The sequence below is a fragment of the Octopus sinensis genome, linkage group LG14, assembly GCF_006345805.1.
Source record: "Octopus sinensis linkage group LG14, ASM634580v1, whole genome shotgun sequence".
Classification (NCBI taxonomy): Eukaryota; Metazoa; Mollusca; class Cephalopoda; order Octopoda; family Octopodidae; genus Octopus; species Octopus sinensis.
The window spans coordinates 33233248-33253583 of record NC_043010.1 but is presented as its reverse complement, the minus strand read 5'-3'; the positions used below and the strand labels follow the sequence as shown (position 1 = coordinate 33253583).

The 20336-nt window shown below is 36.3% G+C and overlaps 1 protein-coding gene across 3 annotated transcripts in view; it reads right to left on the bottom strand.

Moving 5' to 3' along the window:
• LOC115219314 (ribonuclease H1) overlaps window positions 1–20336 on the bottom strand; it is a 135182-nt gene that overhangs the window by 104568 nt on the left and 10278 nt on the right. For 2 of the 3 annotated variants that reach the window (XM_036508842.1, XM_036508841.1), the window contains 5 exons: window positions 5428–5528; window positions 3585–3884; window positions 1447–1561; window positions 507–561; window positions 194–278 (listed from right to left, as the gene is read on the bottom strand). In XM_036508842.1, coding sequence (XP_036364735.1) covers window positions 194–278; window positions 507–561; window positions 1447–1561; window positions 3585–3884; window positions 5428–5528 — 656 coding nt within the window. The remainder of the gene's footprint in view (window positions 1–193; window positions 279–506; window positions 562–1446; window positions 1562–3584; window positions 3885–5427; window positions 5529–20336) is intronic. The other variant, XM_036508843.1, reaches the window with a different exon arrangement.

The window sequence follows — 20336 nt, the reverse complement described above, 5'->3', positions numbered from 1 at the left end:
TTCTGCTTCAACCTTAACATATAATTATTTTGCAATAGGATGTAGTCACACACAACACTAAGAGATTCTCTGGACATTCACTGATAGAAGTAAAATACTTGGGTTCCAAATGAAAGAAGTTAGGGAATAACATCCACCAACACTAAATAGGTTAAGGATTAGTTGATTCATAGGAAAAACAAACATAACTTACAGTTTATTAGGAACTGACTATCAGTTTTGATAATAAGGTTTGAAATCTTTTTGGCCTTTGCTTGTTCAACAGCTCTAATGGCAGCCTGCAAACAAAATAATTTCATTTTAGATAAAGACTAAACAAAAACAAAAAAACATCTCTAGATGCTTAAATATAAAGGTTGAAGTTACAATAGCAAGAAAGGGAAGAGTTTTTTGTGCCTTCAGATGAAGTCACCCCACTCCACACACAAGGTGTCAATTAATGAGGAGCTTCCCAACAAATAATTCTCTCAGTATTTTCACTTGAAAACTTAAATAGAATGGCTTACATATATTTCAGCGCGATTGTTTGTTTGTCGGCCACCAAGTCTTTCACTTGTGTTCCTGTAAAAACAGAGCATGCTAGACTTAGTAATTCTGCTGACTAATAAAAATTACACTGCTTTTCATCATATGAAGCAATGAACCAATATACATTTTCAAATACAATCATATACATACACAAAGCAATATACACCATCATATATACTCACCTACAGACATACACACAAACCGACATATATCATCATACACACACTATACACCATCGTGCACATTCAAGGTAAAAAATAGTGCTAAATAGATAGCTGGTAAGTAGATAGACAGACAGACTGATCTTTTAGAAGAAGTAGCTTATTGCAATATTGGAAGGAAAAAAAAAAGAATCTCCATTCTTTCAGTCTGTCAAGTCTTTCATTCCTTATACAATGATACACTACACACATACACATTCTTATGAATATAACTGTATTCATTGTCTAGCTGTCTCTCAGTATGTGTGAATGTATGTACACAGATAAACACAAATTTCTCAATGTGATTGTTAGAAACATTTAGTTAAATAAAGCTAATGCTTTTGAAAATAAAACATTTCGTGCTTTCAATAGTCATATCTCCAATTGACTAAATATCTTTAATGATTTTGTTGATAAATGAGTTTCTGTACAAACATACATATGCATACAGACAGACAGATAATATTGTGTCATATTCATATATATAACGGGAAAGTTTACAAAAATAAACAAAAGACGAAGGCAGGTGAGTACAAACAAACAAATGTATTAGTATAGTGCTCAGGAATAGAAATAGAAAAAGTCTTTTACATTTCGAGCCTACGCTCTTCAACAGAAAGATACGCAGAAAAAAACAAGGAGAGAAAAAAATGCGTGTAGGAGCTAACGATCTATCATGGCGCTAACAAGAAACAAAACAAAACAAAAAACTTACTTTTCTCCGTCTCCCCAGTAGACACCAAGTCCAGCTGAGGCACCATGTTTACCATTGTGGAAACAGCAGCCATCAGTGAAAACAACAACTCCATCATCATCAGCAAATTTTTTTCCTATAAAGAAAAATTTGCATAAATTATATATAAAAATATATTGCAGCTTGGCTCTTTATAGAAATTATAAAAAATATATTGTTGCCTGGCTCTTTATATAAATCATCTATGAACTGGCTAGAAATTATGGAGAGTGTAATCTCTAGGGAGAATATTTAGGGTGAGACAAATGAGTGAATGTAATTGTTAAGCTGTTTCTTTTTTATCAATTTTACTGTGAGGAAGGGCTCTACGAATATCTGACAAATCTTCCAAATCCAGTGAGATCAATGTTTCTATACAATTTCAGGAAAATAAGAATAGCAAGTAAATTTCAAAGGACTGATGCCCTGGGGAAGTAGGCTTGGGCATAGTAGTTAGACACAATATGGTAGAGGAAAGAAAGATAGAGATGAGAGAAATTGGCTTGAGACCAGCCAGCTCCAAAGAGCAGAAACCACAGCATCAGTGGTAGAAAAGGCAGAGTGAAGGAATAGCATGTTTGTGACCCAGAGGCTGAGAAGCGTTGGTGAGAGACTATACCAATGATTTTAATTTTGGCACAAGGCCAACATTTTTGAGGGGAGCAGGTTAGTCAAAACCATTGACCTTAAACTTACTTGATTGGTGAGTTCAAGGTCAACTCTGAAAGGATGAAAGACAAAGTTGGCATTGGCAGAATTTGAACTCAGGACATAAAGAGCCAGAGCAAACACATGTGAGAAATTTTCTTGATGCTCTACTGATTCTACCAATCCCTAATAATAATAATTGTTTCTAGTATAGGCACAAAACCTGCCTTGTAACTGACAAGTACATTATTTTATTAACCATGGAGAGGTGAATGGCAAAGTAGATCTTGGTAGGGATTGCAATAATAATAATGATGATGATGATGATGAGTATGGATTCAAAGACACAGAAACTATTGACTGATGAGTATGATTATGAAGTCATGGAAACTATTGACAGATCATGGAACAATTTATTCCAAGAGTGATACATATAGGTTGTACTTGTCCAGAAGAAAGGATGGGAAGGATTTGATCAGTTGCTGGGATTGTGTTGAAGCAGAGAAAAGCAGCTTAGGATGATATGTAAAAAATGCCACCGAACCATTGCTGATACATGTGAAGAAGTCCAAAATCATCAAAATTGATAATTGTGTTAAGAAAGAGAAATCTAAAGAAGAAAAGAACACAAAAAAAAGTACAGTCAGTTTGCAAGAGATATGAGCTCCAAGACAGACACAGAAGCACTTATATGCACAGCACAAGAACAAGCATTGAGGACAAACTATTTAAAGTGCAAAATTGATAACACAACTAAGAGTGACAAATGCCAAATGTGAAACAGTGTGCATTGTTAGTGAATAACCAAAATCAGCACACTGTAAATACAAAGACGACAAGACAATGAGGCAAGAATGATCCGTTGGAGATTTGTGGAAATTATGGCCTAGAAAGATCAGACATGGTATGACCAAATTTCAGAGGGAATTACTGCGAATGAAGATTGCAAAACCCTGTGAAATACAATGATTCAGTGTGATCATCAGATTAGACAATGGAAACCTAACATTGTTGTGGTGAACAGAAAATAAAATAAAATATGCCTGATAATTGACAAGCATGTCTGGTGATAACAGGATCGAAGAGAAAGAAAAAGAAAAAGTGAACAACTATGATGAATTGAAGTGGGAAATACACAGGTTATGGGCAATGGAGAGAGTGGACATGATACAAATAGTGATTGGTGCAGGTGGAAGAATCAGCAGTTATCAAATACCAATACAGCTCAAGAAGATTGGTACAAATGTAAAAATAGAACACCTGTAAAAATCAGCATTGCTTGGAACTGCAAGAGTTCTCCACAGAGTTCTTGAACCATGATCAGTAAACAAGTGTCACTTTAGCCTGCTGGCTAGGAGAAGCTGACACTTTTTATCATACCAAGCAAAATAAGCTGCAAGTTTTCATTTAAAAAAAATAATAATAAAATATTAACAATCTCTTAAAAGGAGAATGAAAACATGATACATTACCAGTAAAACCTCCTTCTTCAACACTCTTTTTCTTTTCAGGAGATTCTGATGCGTCTTCAGATGAAGTAGTTCCTGTCAAAAGCTTAGAATCAATTGCCGGTTTATTACTTATTGTCAACTTAGCCAAATCATTTTCAACATTACATGCTAATGTTGAAAATTCTTTGCTTTCTTCTGAGTCATCCAAATCAGCCAGCATTGACACCAGTGTCTGACAGAGAGGAGAGACTTCTTTCACTCCGGACATGAGTTTTTTCACAATCGGTTGAATAGATTTTGCTACACTGGAGAGAGTTTTGTCTGTTAATATATAAATAAAATAGCAAATTAGTTACATAATATTAACAAAAAAAAACACTAATTACTTGGGAGAGCAAAAATGGGAAAATGACTATTAAATATATATCCACTGAGAGACAGAGAGAGTGTGTGTGTATTTAAGAAATTTGTTAGTCATCCACATGGTTTCAGGTTCAGTGACACTGGGTGGTACCTAGACCAAATATCTTCTGTTATAGTCCTGAGCCAATGAAATCTTTATGAGTGAATTTGTAAGATGGAAACTAAAAGAAGTTCCTTGTGTGTGTGATGTGATGATTGTAAATGAACATCTCCATCATTAAAACAATGCTATTTATCTCTAATCTCCTGTGAAAAACATGTCTGGCTATGAGGGAAAATATTACCTTGCTTAAGGGTTGGCAATAACAAGGGCATCAAGATGATGGGATGACTGGAATAGGTATCTGCTAGTCTTCTTCAAAAATCTTGTCCAAACATACACACGAGAGCAGATATGTGGTTAACCTTGACTAATGGTGGCCCAATATAGTACTTAACTGGAACTTTGTTTTTATTGGCCCTCAACAAATAAAAGACAAAGTTTATCATAGTGGGATTTAAACTCACAATAGAAAGAGATGGAACAAAACCTGCACAGCATTTTGTCTGACACTACTAATCCTACTACAACAGCAATCTTTCATCTTTATTTGTTTCAGCTTTTGGATTGCAGCCATGCACTGCCTTGAACGATTTAGTTGAACAAAGTGAGCCAGTACTAATTTTTTAAAAGTCTGGTACTTACTACATCAGTTTCTTTTGTCAAACTACAAAGTTATGGGCACATAAACAAACTAACTCTGGTTGTCAAGCAGAAACACAAGACAGACACACTTTGTGTGATGGGCTTCAGTTTCATCATCATCATCGTTTAACGTCCGTTCTCCATGCTAGCATGGGTTTGATGGTTCAACCGGGGATCTAGGAAGCCAGAAGGCTGCACCAGGCTCCAGTCTGATCTGGCAATGTTTCTACAGCTGGATGTCCTTCCTAATGCTAACCACTCCGTGAGTGTAGTGGGTGCTTTTTACGTGCCACCAGCACAGGTGCCAGGTGAGGCTGACAACAGCCACAATTGGATTGGTGCTTTTTACATGCCACCGGCACGGAATCCAGTCAAGGCGGCGCTGGCATCGGCCACGTTCTGTTTACCAAATTCACTCACAAGGTATTGGTCAGCCTGGACTATAGTATAAGACACTTGCCCAAAATGCAAGCATAGTAGGACTGAACCTGAAATCATATGATTGCAAAGCAAGCTTCTTCACAACACAACCAAACCTGCACAATAATTATTTTTTGATACAGACACAAAGTCACAATGAGAGAACAGCTGACTATATCAATCTCAGTACTGGACCATTATTGAGCCCCAGAAGGATGAAAGTTAATTGACCTAACTAGGATTTGAACTCAGAACGTAAAAAACTGAGCTAAATACCACAAGATATTCATTCAACACTCTACTGATTATACCAAACAGCACTAAAATTCTATTCACCTGATGCCGGAATTTCTGCAAAAGCCAGAGCTTCCTCTTCTGTACTGAACTTCTTAAACTTGGCGCCATAGAAACCATTTATCTGTTCTTGACATTCAGTCCTGAAAAAGAAGAAATATCTTCTGTAAATGTTTAATTTCAATTATTGTTTAAAACAAAGATTGGAGTGGTAGTGAATTGGGCAGGATTTAAAAGTAATGAGGTGACTGGAAGTGATAAATGCACTGAAACTGGGAAATAGTAGACAGAGTGAAACATAAGGATAAAGTTTCAGTTCTTAAAACTTTTATTTTCTCTTCCACATTTCTGATTTTGTGTTTCAGAGAAATCATTATTCATGAGTGCCAGGTGACATAGCAAATATATCTTCAATCTTATCTGTTGCAACAATAGTAGCAGTAGTTGTTTAGTCCAATGTTATCCTTGACCAAGCAGACTGTAAGGTGTGATTTGAGGGAGATTTCTCCCTATTTCTAGCAGTCAAACTAAACCTGTAGTTTTGTCCATCAGTCAATAAAGTGACTGACTTGACTGTTGTTAAGGTTTAGTTCTAGTCTGGGCCCACATTGCACATGTATATATGCAGTGCTTATCATGACTATCGGAACGTATTTCATTTTAGTTGGTGTACAGTACTGATGATTGCAGTGAATACAAGCAAACAGAATTGGCCATTATGGCTCACTTTGATTCCTCAGGGACTATTAGAAGCTTTTTTCTTTTTAATGATTAAGAAGAAGGACAGTATCCATTATTAATTTCAGGAACCCATGTAACTGAAGGGAAGAGGTTATCCTGAAATCAGAGCAGAAGAGCAGACTCTGTTGAAGGTTCCTCAAGGATTAGGTAGTTGTGTTAAGGATTAAGTCTACCGTTATCACCAAGAATGGCCCCTTTAATGGGATCCATATAGCTTCCATATACCAGTTTTTATTCCAGAAGCTCTGATTGACCTGAGGGTAAGGTAGAAGACACTTGTCCAAGGTGCTGCGCAGCAGGATCAAACTCAAAACCACTTAGTTACAAAGCAAACTTCTTAACTTCCACAGCCATACTTAACTGAACAGATCCGGTTGTTATTTCTAGCAGGTCAAGCAACTGGTATTCATTTATTGAATCAAGTGGTATTGCTTGTGGATATGTATTATGTGAGTTGTGTTTGTGTGTATTAAGAATAATCTTAGATAACTTGTGTACCCGTACCGTCAAAAATGACAGCATGAAAATGATACAGATAATAAAATCAAAATAAAAACATTACAACCTTTATCTCAGTAATTGCTTCAGCACTACGTTTCTAGTGAAAACCCTACCAGCAATGAGTTTGCCTTGTTTTGGATGGTTCGTTTAATTCTTCCATTCTTCTCATTGATTTCTCTCCTTTATGCTGCTTCCTCTTCTGTTTCATCATCGTCTTTGTGATGCTTTCATTCTTAGATATTCTCTTCTCACTGCTGCTTGCTCTTCTGTTTCATCTCGGCACTTTTGTGCTGCCCTCCCTTTCTTTGGATATCTCTCCTTTGTGCAATTAGGTGCTCCTTTTCATTTTGACGTCTTCGAGCCTGTCTTCTTGCATTTTGCACTCATCTCTCTTGTCTCACTTCTCGTGATTGATTTAATAACCTTAATGTATTGTTTAATCTTCTTGCATCCAGTTCTTCCTGAGTGAGACTGGCTGTTCTTCACCTTTGTCTCTCTCTGGCTAACCATCGCCTTCTATCAGATTCATTCTCCATAGCAGGTGGATAAATATATTTAATACAACAAATTACAAACTTCAAAACAAATGAGTATATTTGTGTGTGTGTGTACGTACGTTAATTTGTTTATATTTCTATACACAACCATACAAAGTATAAAATTACACAGGATTATATTAATGGCATACACAGAGAGTTTTTTTCCAAGCAACATCTACACAGTCTCTATCTCTGTCTCTTTCACACTCTTACCGCCTTGGCAAAATTCTTCATTCATAAATATTTACAAACATCACTGTATCAGCAAGCATTTGTAAATATTTATAATCACCTTCCCTTTATATTTAGCTTTCTTTAAACAGACAATATTATGTAGTGAGATGGTGTAGCAAAAAATGCTGAGGTAGCAGATAAAATAGGCATGTGGATGACATCAAAGTAAAACAATGGGAAAGCATCGGATTGTGTTTTAAATAATTTATTTAATCAACACTTGCATTTACTTCTTGGATACACCAAAAAATTCACCACATGACATTACCAACTTGCTTCAAGTTGGCAAAGAAGAAAATAAACAGGGGAAATACTGTGCCAATATATGAGGTAGAACTGGACATGTTTTGTGTCTGTGTGTGCGCTGGTCATTCGGTGGTGTCTGTTTATGTTCTGCGACTGCTACTGTGTTGGGTTGTTCATGCTGAATATGTGATTCTTTGTTGGCTGCTTGACTGGTGCAAGTTACTTGTTGGCTGTCTCGCCTGGTGACGGCTATCTGCCTCTGTCATATGTCTGACTGTATTTATAATGGTCATGACAGCTAGAAGGACAGACATACCACAAGAGTAATTTCTACCAATGTAGGTCACCTCCTGTCCACTTGAACCTTAAATGACACGGTTCAGGTCATAGGTTGACGGGAAATCCGTTGATCACTTTTGACAGGACAAAGAAATTTCTTTTGCACTTGTTTGGCCAGTGGTGGATCAAATGAGCGAGAATTCTTAGACTTGATTTCAAATCTCAGCTTGGAAAAAAGGATGTGGGTACATCACATCCAGCCCACTACAATTATCAAGCTTTCTTTCAATAGACAATATTTTAATTTTATGACTTAAAAATTACTACATATTTACTTATCTTATATTCTATTAACTTTGCTGCAGATTTTTAAACAAAAAAAATCTTCCAGAACAGTCAAACATCCATAGATATACAGAAAATATAATTTTGAGGTGCAAAAATCTTATTTACTTATCTTATATATTGTTATTAATGTTTATCAGAAAAAAATCAGTGTTCATTGAATAAAAATGAAAATGTTGCTGAGAGAGAGAAAGAGAGTGAGTGAAAAGAGTGAGAGACAAAGAGAGAGTGTGTGTGCGCATTTGTAAATAGAAAGTGAGAGAAAGAGCGAGGCAGTGTTCATCAATAAAGTGAAAAGGCTGTTGTTCAGAGAGAGAAAGCGAGAGGGAGAGGGCGAGAGGTGTTTGATACCAATCCCTCTCTCATTGTTATTACCATTTTGTCTCTTCCCTTTTTTTTACTCTTACTTATGCCGACGTCTACTCTCTTATTGCATGATTTTGGACAAACTTACAAACAAGCTCATTATTATGATAGATATCTTATGAATATGAAAAATTCCTAACTAATAGACATGTGGGATAGCCTTCGAATTACCATCCACAAGTTATTATTATTATTATATTTATCCTTAGCTGAAAGGAGTTCCACCTGTATAACCATTCCACTGGGAGATGAGACTGACAGGTGGTAGCTGACAACAAGAAGCATAGGAGCTTTTAAGAGAACATTCTGAGGCTTTTGCTCAAAACAAACTAAACAGATGGATATACAGGGGTTGGACAAAATAATGGAAACACCTAGCATCATAATTTTGAAATATCTATAAAACCGTCTAAAGCTTGTTTATTTTTGTGTTTTGATTTATTATTAGTGTTGCTTAATGTTTTGCTAAAATTGCTGTTTCTTTTCAGATATCATCATAAAAAGGTAATTAAAATTCATTAAAAATGACAGATCTATCGGACTTTCAAAGAGGTCAAATTGTTGGTGCTCATATGGCAGGCACTAGCATAATGAAAACAGACGAAATGTTTGGTGTATCAAGAAGTACTATCACAAAAGTAATGACAGCCTTTGAGAAAGAGGGAAAAACCTCCTTGTCAAAACAAAACTCTGGAAGAAAATCAAAACTTTCAGATGGGGACCATCAGACACTTATGCGAATTGTTAGAGAGGATCACAACAGTACAGCTCCCAAAATTACTGCAGAGCTTAATGACTACCTTGAGAACCCAGTTTCCACAAAAACTGTTCGCCAGGAGCTGCATGGGAGGGCTGCAATCAGAAAACTACTACTTTCAAAAACAAACATTGCAAAGCATTTAGAGTGGAGTAAAAACCTACAGAATTGGTCCCTAGAGCAGTAGAAGAATGTTATTTTCTTTCAGTATGATAATGCACCAATTCACACAGCTAAAATTGTTACTGAATGGCATGAGGAAAATTTTAGTGAAGTTGAACATCTCTGGCTACCACAGTCCCCAGAGCTCAATATTATTGAACATTTATGGTGAATTTTAAGAAAACAAGTAAGGAGTTGATATCGTTCACCATCATCACTACAAGAACTGGAGACTGATTTAGCTAAAGAATAGACAAAAATTTCTTTGCAAACAAATCAAAATTTGTATGAGTCCATACCTCATAGAATTCAAGCTGTAAATACTGCCAAAAGCGGTCCTACCCCATATTAAAATAAATTTGTTAGAAATTTTAAGATGTTTCCATTATTTTGTCCAACCCCTGTATATAAGTATCTATATTCTTACATATAGCAATAGCAACACTATATACTTTTCTCCTTATTTTACAACTCTGTCTTGGTACTCTACCACTGTTCCGAGACATATTTTAATTTTGAATTGTATCTTATTTCAATTCACCCTATTTCATTACCAGCTGTATGTTTATTCAAAACTAAATATTTTATAAATATCCCAACCAAATTTTGGTTTCTTCCTTAATTTTAGGTTTCTACTCTAACTCTTTAAGGCACACCCTACCCCTTACTAACTTCTTCCCTCTTTTTCTCCTTTTCTGTTATGTCTCTGCATGTCACATTCTAAGGTCAGCAGAATACTTCTGCTAGCTTACTTTCCACCCTTCTGTTTTTTTTGTGAAAGGAATGAGTTCCTTTGTTCAGGTGCTCCATTTGCTATAAAAATCTGCTGAATGGAGGGCTGGGCATGCTGTGGTTACTGATGTACAAACATGTGCTGAAGTTATGACATCTCCAGTGCTTCCTTGATGGTGAGTAGGTGTGGTCATAGTTTTTCAGATGGGATTTTCCAGTTTGTCTCTTTGACTGAGCTGCAGTCTTGAATCAAGCATAGACATAGAGTGTTGTCAGGTGCTCACAGTCCTCTGTCAATCAGGAAAAGCAGTCAGTGGAAGATCTACTCCGGCCTTCTATAGAGGGTTAGTGGCAGGCAAGTACAATGATGTTCTCGGGGAGATTCTGGGCGTTGGTGAGAATCAACTGGTCGGTCTGTTTCAAGTTTTTGGGCCAGGGCCTACGGATAATTTCCAGAAATCCTTGACTTCGCAGTACTACCAGGGGGTAACTGGCAGGACTTCCAAGCGAAAGGAAGGAAGGTGGCAGGATTGTCTTTCTTTGCTCGGTAGCCTTAGCAAATGAGGTTATGTGGTGAACCATATTGAAAGGGCTGAAGACAGACACTTTCCTCTTTGGCCAAGCCTTCAACTTCTTAAGCTTAACTTGAAATGGAAAGTGAGGGTGGAAAGGGAAGTGCTGCTTCCCCATAATTTTACTAAAAGGTGGGTGAATGCTGCAAGAATGGTCCAACTAAGCATGCACCTGTAAGTTGGAGGACAATGTAAAGAGAACACTTGTCCTAGTGGTCAGCACAATCCTGGTTTTTGTGAGATCTCCACAAGCAGCCCTAAGAAGTCTCCTTCTTTTGGGGAATTATTCATTGTTATAATTTACATTGTTAGTTTTATTTTTTACATGTCTTTTATGTAACCCCACATTGTATTGCCCTGTACTGTCTCCAATGTTTTTGTGAACCCTTAGTGGTTATTGAACATTATCATTATTATTATTCATATTATTGTTATTGTCATTATTTATAATACTAGTATTACTGTCTTTATTATTATTAATAGTGGTATTATTATTGTTATTATTATTATTATCATTGTCGTTGTTAAGGCACAGAGCTAGCAGAATCATTAGCATGCCAGGCAAAATGCTTAGTGGTATCTCTTCCTGCCTTACAGTCGGAGTTCAAATTCCGCCCCGGTTGACTCTGTCTTACATCCTTTTGGGGTTGATAAAATAAGTACCAGTCACACACTGGGGTCAATGTAATCAACTAGACTCCTCCCCAAAATTTCAGGCCTTGTAGAAAGGATTATTATCATTGCTATTGCCATTATTTATAATACTAGTATTACTGTCTTTATTATTATTAATAGTGGTATTATTATTATTATTATTATTATATTATTATTATTATATTATTATTATTATTATTATTATTATCGTTGTTAAGGCAGAGAGCTAGCAGAATCATTAGCATGCCAGGCAAAATGCTTAGTGGTATCTCTTCCTGCCTTACAGTCTGAGTTCAAATTCCGCCCCGGTCGACTCTGTCTTCCATCCTATTGGGGTTGATAAAATAAGTACCAGTCACACACTGGGGTCAATGTAATCAACTAGACCCCTACCCAAAATTTCAGGCCTTGTAGAAAGGATTATTATCATTGCTATTGTCATTATTTATAATACTAGTATTATCGTCTTTATTATTAATAGTATCATTATTATTATTGAGGCAGTGAGCTCCAAGAATCATTAGCATGCCAGGCAAAATGCTTTATGTCTTTACATTCCATCAAGGTTGACTTTGCCTTTCATCCTTTCGGGGTCAATAAATTAAGTACCAGTGAAACAGTGGGGGTCAATATAATCAACTAGTCCACTCCCCCATCATTTAGTAGTAAGGATTATCATTTTCCTATTATTAGTATTGTTATTATTTTTAATTTCATCGTTCTTTCCCTTTTAGTCTTTTTAATTTTGTCGCTTGTACTAAATTGAAATGATTTTTCACCCATTAATTGTAATTTGATACTGGCGTCTGTGGGTTTACTTGTAATTGTAAACACTAGCTCACTTCTACCATCCAACTATTTGTTTAGCTTTCTCTTTCTTCTGCTTCTACCAATTCTCTATCTTTAACTTCTTCATGTTCTTGTCCTCTTTCGTCATCATTTTTTTCTTTCATCCCCTAACCATGCTTTTATTTACTTTTTGTTTCTTCCTGATAAAAGCAAAATGCAAAGTCTGGCAGACACACCATGTAAAAGTGCACATTTGATAAAGGTCTGAGGAAGTGCTACTCTAATGTCTAAGATCACAAATATTACATAAATTTTCATTTTAAACTTTTGCATAAGCTGGCATTCAGAGCAGAGTTGGTACAGAAAATAGTTGGTACTGATCATTAAAGATGTGTCAAAGTCTTTCTTTCTCTTATTTGGATCATATATCATCATAATTTAACATCCATTTGTCCATGCCAATGTGTTGGACAGCTCAACAGGAGCTGGCAAGCCAGAGGACTACACAAAGCCCCACTGTCTGTTTTGGCATGGTTTTTACAGCTGGATGCCTTTCCTAACGTCAAACACTTTACAATGTGAACTGAATGCTTTTCACATGGCACCAGCACTGGTAAGGTCTACTTTGCATATGGCTTTTACAGCAGGATGCTCTTTCTAATGCCAACCACTTTACAATGTGGACTGAATGCTTTTTACGTGGCACCAACACCAGTGAGGTTACCAAGTAACTTGCAAGACAAAGATCCTCTGAGAGGTGGGATGGTATTGAAGGAGGTCGCTTTGTGCCTGGTGATGAGGGATTAGAGTATAAAAGAGGGTCAGAAGTAGGTGTCTTGCTGTAGAAGAGATATATGGTTACCATTGTTGGAGAGAGAGATAGAGAGAGTAATTGAGAATGAGGGAAAGCAAGAGTGGAAGAGAACGAGAGTGAGAGAGATGGTGGTGATATGCCAGGAGATACTCTTAAGGTATAGAGATGAGAATACAAATTCGATGGTAGAGCATTGCTAAGGGTGCATGAGTAGAGAGTTCATGAGAATGCAAAGGAGGGAGGGTGGAATGCAGCAACTAGTGAAACCTTGGTTATACAGAGTGGTGGTGGTGGGGGGAACAGGATCACAATGATACAGTGGGTGGGGCAGTGAGGACAGGACTGGGCTGCACAAGTGAGGAAGAGACGAAGGGGAGACATAGTTTAGTTTATTAGGGTGAGGTGCGTGAAAAGCTTTTTAATGTTACATATGGGTGGAACACAGTACTTCTAGAATTCAGTTTTGCTGAGGTGGGTGGGTCTTCTCAAGAACCTCATAAAACCAGACATCTCAGTCTGTGAAGCCTAACATCTTGTAATCAGTCCTCACTACTTCATCCCATGTCTTCTTCCATATTTGCCATCAACTTTAAATGATTGACACTTCTTTATCTTTATTACACTTTATTGTACATGCACATTTATGTTGCATGTGCATTACAGCATACTAGCTTCATTGCTCTCAAGTTTATGCATGTCTTCTGCATTTAGAGTCCCTGTCCCACTACAATGAAGTACAGCCATTCATACACAAGCATCATACAATCTGCTTTACATTACACACACACATACATACACACACACACACACACATATATATATATATAAATAATCTAACATGTTGCTAAAAGAAATTTGGCAATGTGTTTAACACTTGCGATTTGAAATGAAATTTTTCTCTCCATCATCATTTAACATCCATATCCCATGCTGGCAGGGGTTGGACAGTTTGACAGAAGTAGATATGCCAGAAGACTATGCCAAACTCAAATGTCTGCTTTAGCATGATTTTTACAGCTTGATACCCTTTCTAATACCAGCCACTTTACAGTGTGTACAGGGTGCTTTCATGCAGCACTGACAGTGAAGTTTCTAGGTAACTCACAAGACAAGACCCCTAAATTGAGGGTGTGCAGTATTGAGGGAGATAAGAAGGCTTCCCGAAGGAAAAAAAAAAAAAACAGGGTATAGCTGGGTCTAATCTACTCCCAAATGATGGAAATCATTACTGCAATGTCTGCAACTGTAGAAAACAAGCCAAAAATGTAATATACAAGTGAGAGACATGGTATTCTGATTTGTCTAAGAGGACATAAATAAGAACTGACTCAGAGTTGGCTAACCCATCCAACCCACACAAGCATACAATTGACACTGGTGAGAATACAGTTTCTAAAATGGATAAAGAAATTCGAAGGATTGTTTTCATACAACAGTAGAATGCTTGTCATGTCTACAGGAGATGTGGGTTCGATTCATAGGGGCAGCCTTTGATTTTTCCTATCAAAAAAGGGTTTTTCAACCCAATATTTATATGATATTACTTATAGTTTTAGGTGTACTTCAAGAACCAATTCCTAAAAAGAGTTATTCCATGTTATCTAGAAACTTTATAAATTCTTATGATGTCAACAATATATATATATATATATATATATATATATATATATATATATATATATATATATATATACAGGGCATCCATAAAGTTAGTATATAGTTAGACTGAAGAAAATATGACTTCAGTTGCTGAGGTATATGTAAGAAGCCCAAAGAAATCAATTCACAGTGGTAGTTCAGAAATTGGTATCAAACAACATCATTACATAAAATATTTACAAAACTCAATATGAAACTTTACATTCCGCGCCTAATTCACGGACTTCTGAAGGATGATCCTGATCACAGGTCTCAATTTTTTGAACAGTTTGTAAGTCAAGGAAACCAAGTTTGTAAATCAGAGGAAGCCAAGAAGTATTGAAGCTCTTCGGCAGTACATTATTGATACATTTGCTAACCTTCATCCAAACTTGTGTACCAAAGTTTGTCACAGCGTGCTTTTACTTTGTTGAGAATGCATTGAAGCTAATGGCTTACATTTTGAACATTTATCATAACTGTAGTAAATAAAATTGATTGCTTATATTGTTACGATATTTTCTGAAAATCTTTTTAGTCTAATCATATTTCTTTATTACAAATAACTGTATAGTAATTTATGGACATCCTGTGTGTATGTGTGTGTGTTGTGTGTGTATGTATATGTGTGTGTGTTTATCCCACATCACTGCTGGTGTTGGTTTGTTTACATCCCCATAATTTAGTAGTTTGACAACAGTAAGAGATAGAATAAGTAACAGACTTAAAAATAAGAATTGGGGTCAATTTGATCCACTAAATTCTTGAAGGTGGTACCCCAGCATGGTCACAATCCAATGACTGTAAAAGATAGCTATATTGATTATTTCCCTTACGTAATTTTGTTCGGAGTGCTTCCATTGGTGCATCAACATCAGAGAAAATATGTTTAAGACAGGAAGTAAATCAGTGATAGTCAGTGTTACCATTTCTTTTGTTTTAGGGAGAGAACCACTGGCATAATTAATTAAGTTCTAGTTTAGCAAATCAAGAACACTTGATGATTGTTGGAAAATCAAACGAGTTGGATTAGTTATCTGTCATTTTAAGAGGCCTACTTGAGAAGCCACTTAATTATATGGAATTAGAGAGTCATAAAAGAATTTAGCAGTCAACTGAAGTAAAAATTTCCATCATAACCATTACATTGTGCTTCTCATAGGATGCATTTCTCGCTCCACCACCACCGCCAGTGAATCTCACAATAAATAACATTCTTTTCTTTCGTTTCACCATATCGCTGGCAGGATGGATGAATGAGTGCTATACCCAATCAAAGGTATTTTACCTACTTTCAATTATTGGATTGCAGCTATCATGGGGCACAGCTTTCAAGAGTCTTTGATGATCATATTGATCCCAGTAATTACTTTAGAGACTTAAGGGAACTTTTAACTCAACACACAGGTTTAGCCGACAGTGGTTGTAAAAACATGAAAGTACTTGTGAAAATACAAAAACCACAAAAGTTCTAAATAGTGAAAATCTGGCTGTGTTGGAGTTCTTGGACTTGTCTGATGAATATTCAAACAGTTTCTATCAACCAAATGTCATTCATAAAAATGACAAAGAAAAGACACTTGTCTATGATACTGTACTGCAGGACCAAACCTAAAACCATGGGACTGCAAAGCAAATTCTTTATCCATACAACCATAAATGTACAAATGAAAGCTTATAATAAATAATATAAGTCATGTATCTAGATGAAAACATTAGCCACACCTATGAAGTGGCTGTGCCAACTGAAAATTAAAATAGCCTAGAAAATTTCAGAAGTGGCTGTTGCACCACTGCACTGACTGTAAACTCACTATCACACACATACAATGACTGTGCTGGTCATCAATAGTGGTATAATTATGAGAAACAAGTTTTTATAAAATGCAGATTAAAATAGACATCTTATGTAGATAGATTCCGATTAAAAAGAAAAACTTGATCCTGTAACATTTTTAATTTTCTTAAACCTTCACTTAATATAAATAAAGAGGAATAGCATGGAGTTTAACAAATTCACTGACATCAATTATTAAGAGCTTAAAGCTCTTCAAGTTAACTGAATGAAAACAAATATTTTTTCCATAGAACTATGATCCACTGAAGTAAAAAGGATGTCTTACAATCTTGTAGAGGAGCTTAGAATTAAGTTGAAATGAAATCAGAAGTCCAGAATTGAAATCTTCTCCTTATGTGACTGACAGATATGATAGATAGGGCAGACATACAATCAGTGTTGCTGTATGAGAATAAAACTTAGTCACTCAAAATAATATGAAGTGGGAACCAGAAATACAGGTTGAACAATACAAAGGGAGGATTTTTACAAAAAGGCAGCTGAGTTATCAAGTGACAAATAAATAAACTTGATAGTAAATTGGATAGAACAGGACCTGTTCTGAATCTCTACACTCCGGACAGGTTGCTTTGTGGTATCTGTTCTGGCCTTTAGGGTCCTTGACATTAAAGCCTGTAATGACACTGGGTGCCAAGTCATAATGGTCAAAAGGCAAAAACCTTTCCCTTGCACAACATCTGTAGCATAGAGAGAGGAGACTTACATGCATGGATAACTGTCAGTCTTCTACTTGAAAGAAAAAAAAAACTTGCCAATATATCCATACATATATATGCAGATCCAGAGTCAACTGTGGCCAAAGGAGTTCCTAGTTATAAAACAAATCAGCCAAAGGGCGCAGGTTAGATGAAGTGGTTGGTATGGATGTGTAATGTGAATCAAGTATACAAACTCATAGCCACATATTATGAAGGACAGGTTTCCAACAGCTTCATCACCGGTTCATTGCATTTGTGACAGGGAATATTACAACAGATTGTAATTCAATGTATAGGGTGGTCCAAAAGTCTTGTCACCCACTATCAAAAAGTAACATGAACAACAGAGGAACAATATAATAATATCAAACACATATACTGGTTTTAGTATATTCACTTTCATTGACACTGACATTGTCACACATCAAGAAGATCTATATAAACACCATCACTTTTATGGTACAAAATGATGCAGCACCATGTTCTGTGCTTTGGTAATAGTTGCAAAGGTTGCCAAAACAGCATCCTTCAACTGTCAGGTATTCTGGTATAGCTCTTGTGAAACTCTCTCCTTGATAATAGAAAATTAAAAAACAATATTTACAGGTGGTGACAAGACTTTTGGACCAGTCCGTAGAACAAATATCCCAAAGGAGTGAGGTGGGAGCAATGTATATATCCCTCCCCAATATACATTGGCAAAAGCTCTACATATATATTTCTTTACTACCCACAAGGGGCTAAACATAGAGGGGACAAACAAAGGGATTAAGTCGATTATATTGACCCCAGTGCGTAACTGGTACTTAATTTATCGACCCCGAAAGGATGAAAGGCAAAGTCGACCTCGGCGGAATTTGAACCCAGAACACTCGACAACAGACGGAATACGGCTACACATTTCGCCCTGCGTGCTAACGATTCTGCCAGCTCTACATATAACCACACGAGGGGCTACTGCTCAGTTCCCTCTCTACCAAATTCCATTCATAAAGTACTGATTAACAAGAAGCTACAGTAAAAGTACTTGTCCAAGGTACCATGCAATGGCATTAAACACAGGATTATGAGATTGTGAAGCAAGTTTCTTAACTACACAAAAACATGTCTGCACCCAAACATAAAATAAACCAAATAACTGATAAAACTGACCAGACAACAAGTTTACGTATCTATCCATCCATCCATCTATCTATCTATCTCACACACACAAACTATAGATCAACTTGTGAAAATATTGTATCATTTATATTTATCATTCCTTTTCCTTGTTTCAGTCATTAGACAGCAATCATGCCGAGGTATCACCTTGAAGGGTTTACCCAAACAAATCAACTCCAGAACTCATATCTTTTGCTGAATTGCTAAGTTACAAGGATGTAAACAAATCAACATTCATTGTAAAATAGTGGAGGGGAGAGATACAAAATGTACATACACACACACATACATGATGTACTTCAACACAGTTTCTATTTACCAAATTCACTAACATTTTCCTAAGGTGCTTTGAAGTGAGACTGAACCTGAAATCATGTGGTTGCAAAGCAAGCTTCTTAACCACACAGCCATACTTCTGAATATGAAGAAACAAATGTATTCAGTTAACATCTCTGAAAGTACAGGACAACAAAATCAGACAATGTAAGAAAACCCTCAAGTAAGCCAGCAGTAGATCATATTGCAATTTTGATATATATATCAGTGTATTTTATGATATACATATGTGTGTGTGTGTGTGTGCCTGTGAGTTCATAGGTAATACAAGTTTTCTTAATGCTGGAATGCATCTGAATGAGTTTGCCATATGGACTTCTGTTTCATTTTAGCTAAATCTAGTTAACATCTTAACTATGAAACCCAGCCTTTTAACTCACTCTCAATTAACTGCCTCATTCTTCCTCACCCTGAGTCATGCATTATATATTAATAACATGCTAAGCTACTCACATACACGATTGTTGTTATTCTATCTCAACTGTTGTACTTAGGTATACACCTAAGTTCTTGTGAACAATGTCATCTGCATCAGTTTTAGATTCCATTGAGAACTGTTTTTGCACAGAATACAAATTACATCAGGAATGACTACAACAAAACCTCTAAATAATATTGGTTTCAAATTTTGGCACAAGACCAGCATTTTTGAGGTGGGGGATGTCAGTTACATCAACCCCAGTTCTCGACTGGTCTTTATTTTACTGACCCCCAAAACAATGAAATACAAAGTCAACCTCAGCAGAATTTGAACTCAGAACATAAAGATCAACAAAATGTTGCTAAGCATTTTGCCTAGTGTGCTAACAATTCTGTCTGCTTGCTGCCCTATAATTTCTAAATAATATTACAATTGCTGTGTAGCAGACCAATCCAACCCATGCCAGCATGGAAATCATCATCGTTTAACATCCACTTTACCATGCTTGCATGGGTCAGACAAAATATGTTGTGGCAAAATTTCTAAGGTCCTTCCTTTATGGAAGATTAAATGAACATGTATGATGGTGATACTCATTTACAACCATGTGATGTCAAGATAAGGGTATGTATGCACACACACAACAGGCCATTTCTATTTTCTGCCTACCGAATCCATTCACAAAGTTTCGGTTGGCTGCCCAAGCTGCTACATAATGAAATTGAACTTGAGACCACATGGTTAGGAAGCAAGATCCTTAACCACACAGCAATGCTGGTGCCTATTATAATATTGATGATGCTGCTGATTGTAACAACTTTTGAACAAAGTCACAATGAAAAAACATCTTAGAGGGTGGTGGTTGCTTGACATTTTATTCATTCTACAGCCAAGTTTCAATTCCAATAATCATTGATACTTTTGAGAAAGACATGAACATCATGGCATCATCATCATTTGGCTGGTATGTAGTGCAGCCATTCATGGTTTCAATTCTTATTTGAAACTGTTTAACATATATAACTGATACCTTTTGGAAAGGCATGAATGCCATAACATATATTTCACCTATGTTGTGAAAAAGCTTCTAGATGGTCACTTGACCTGC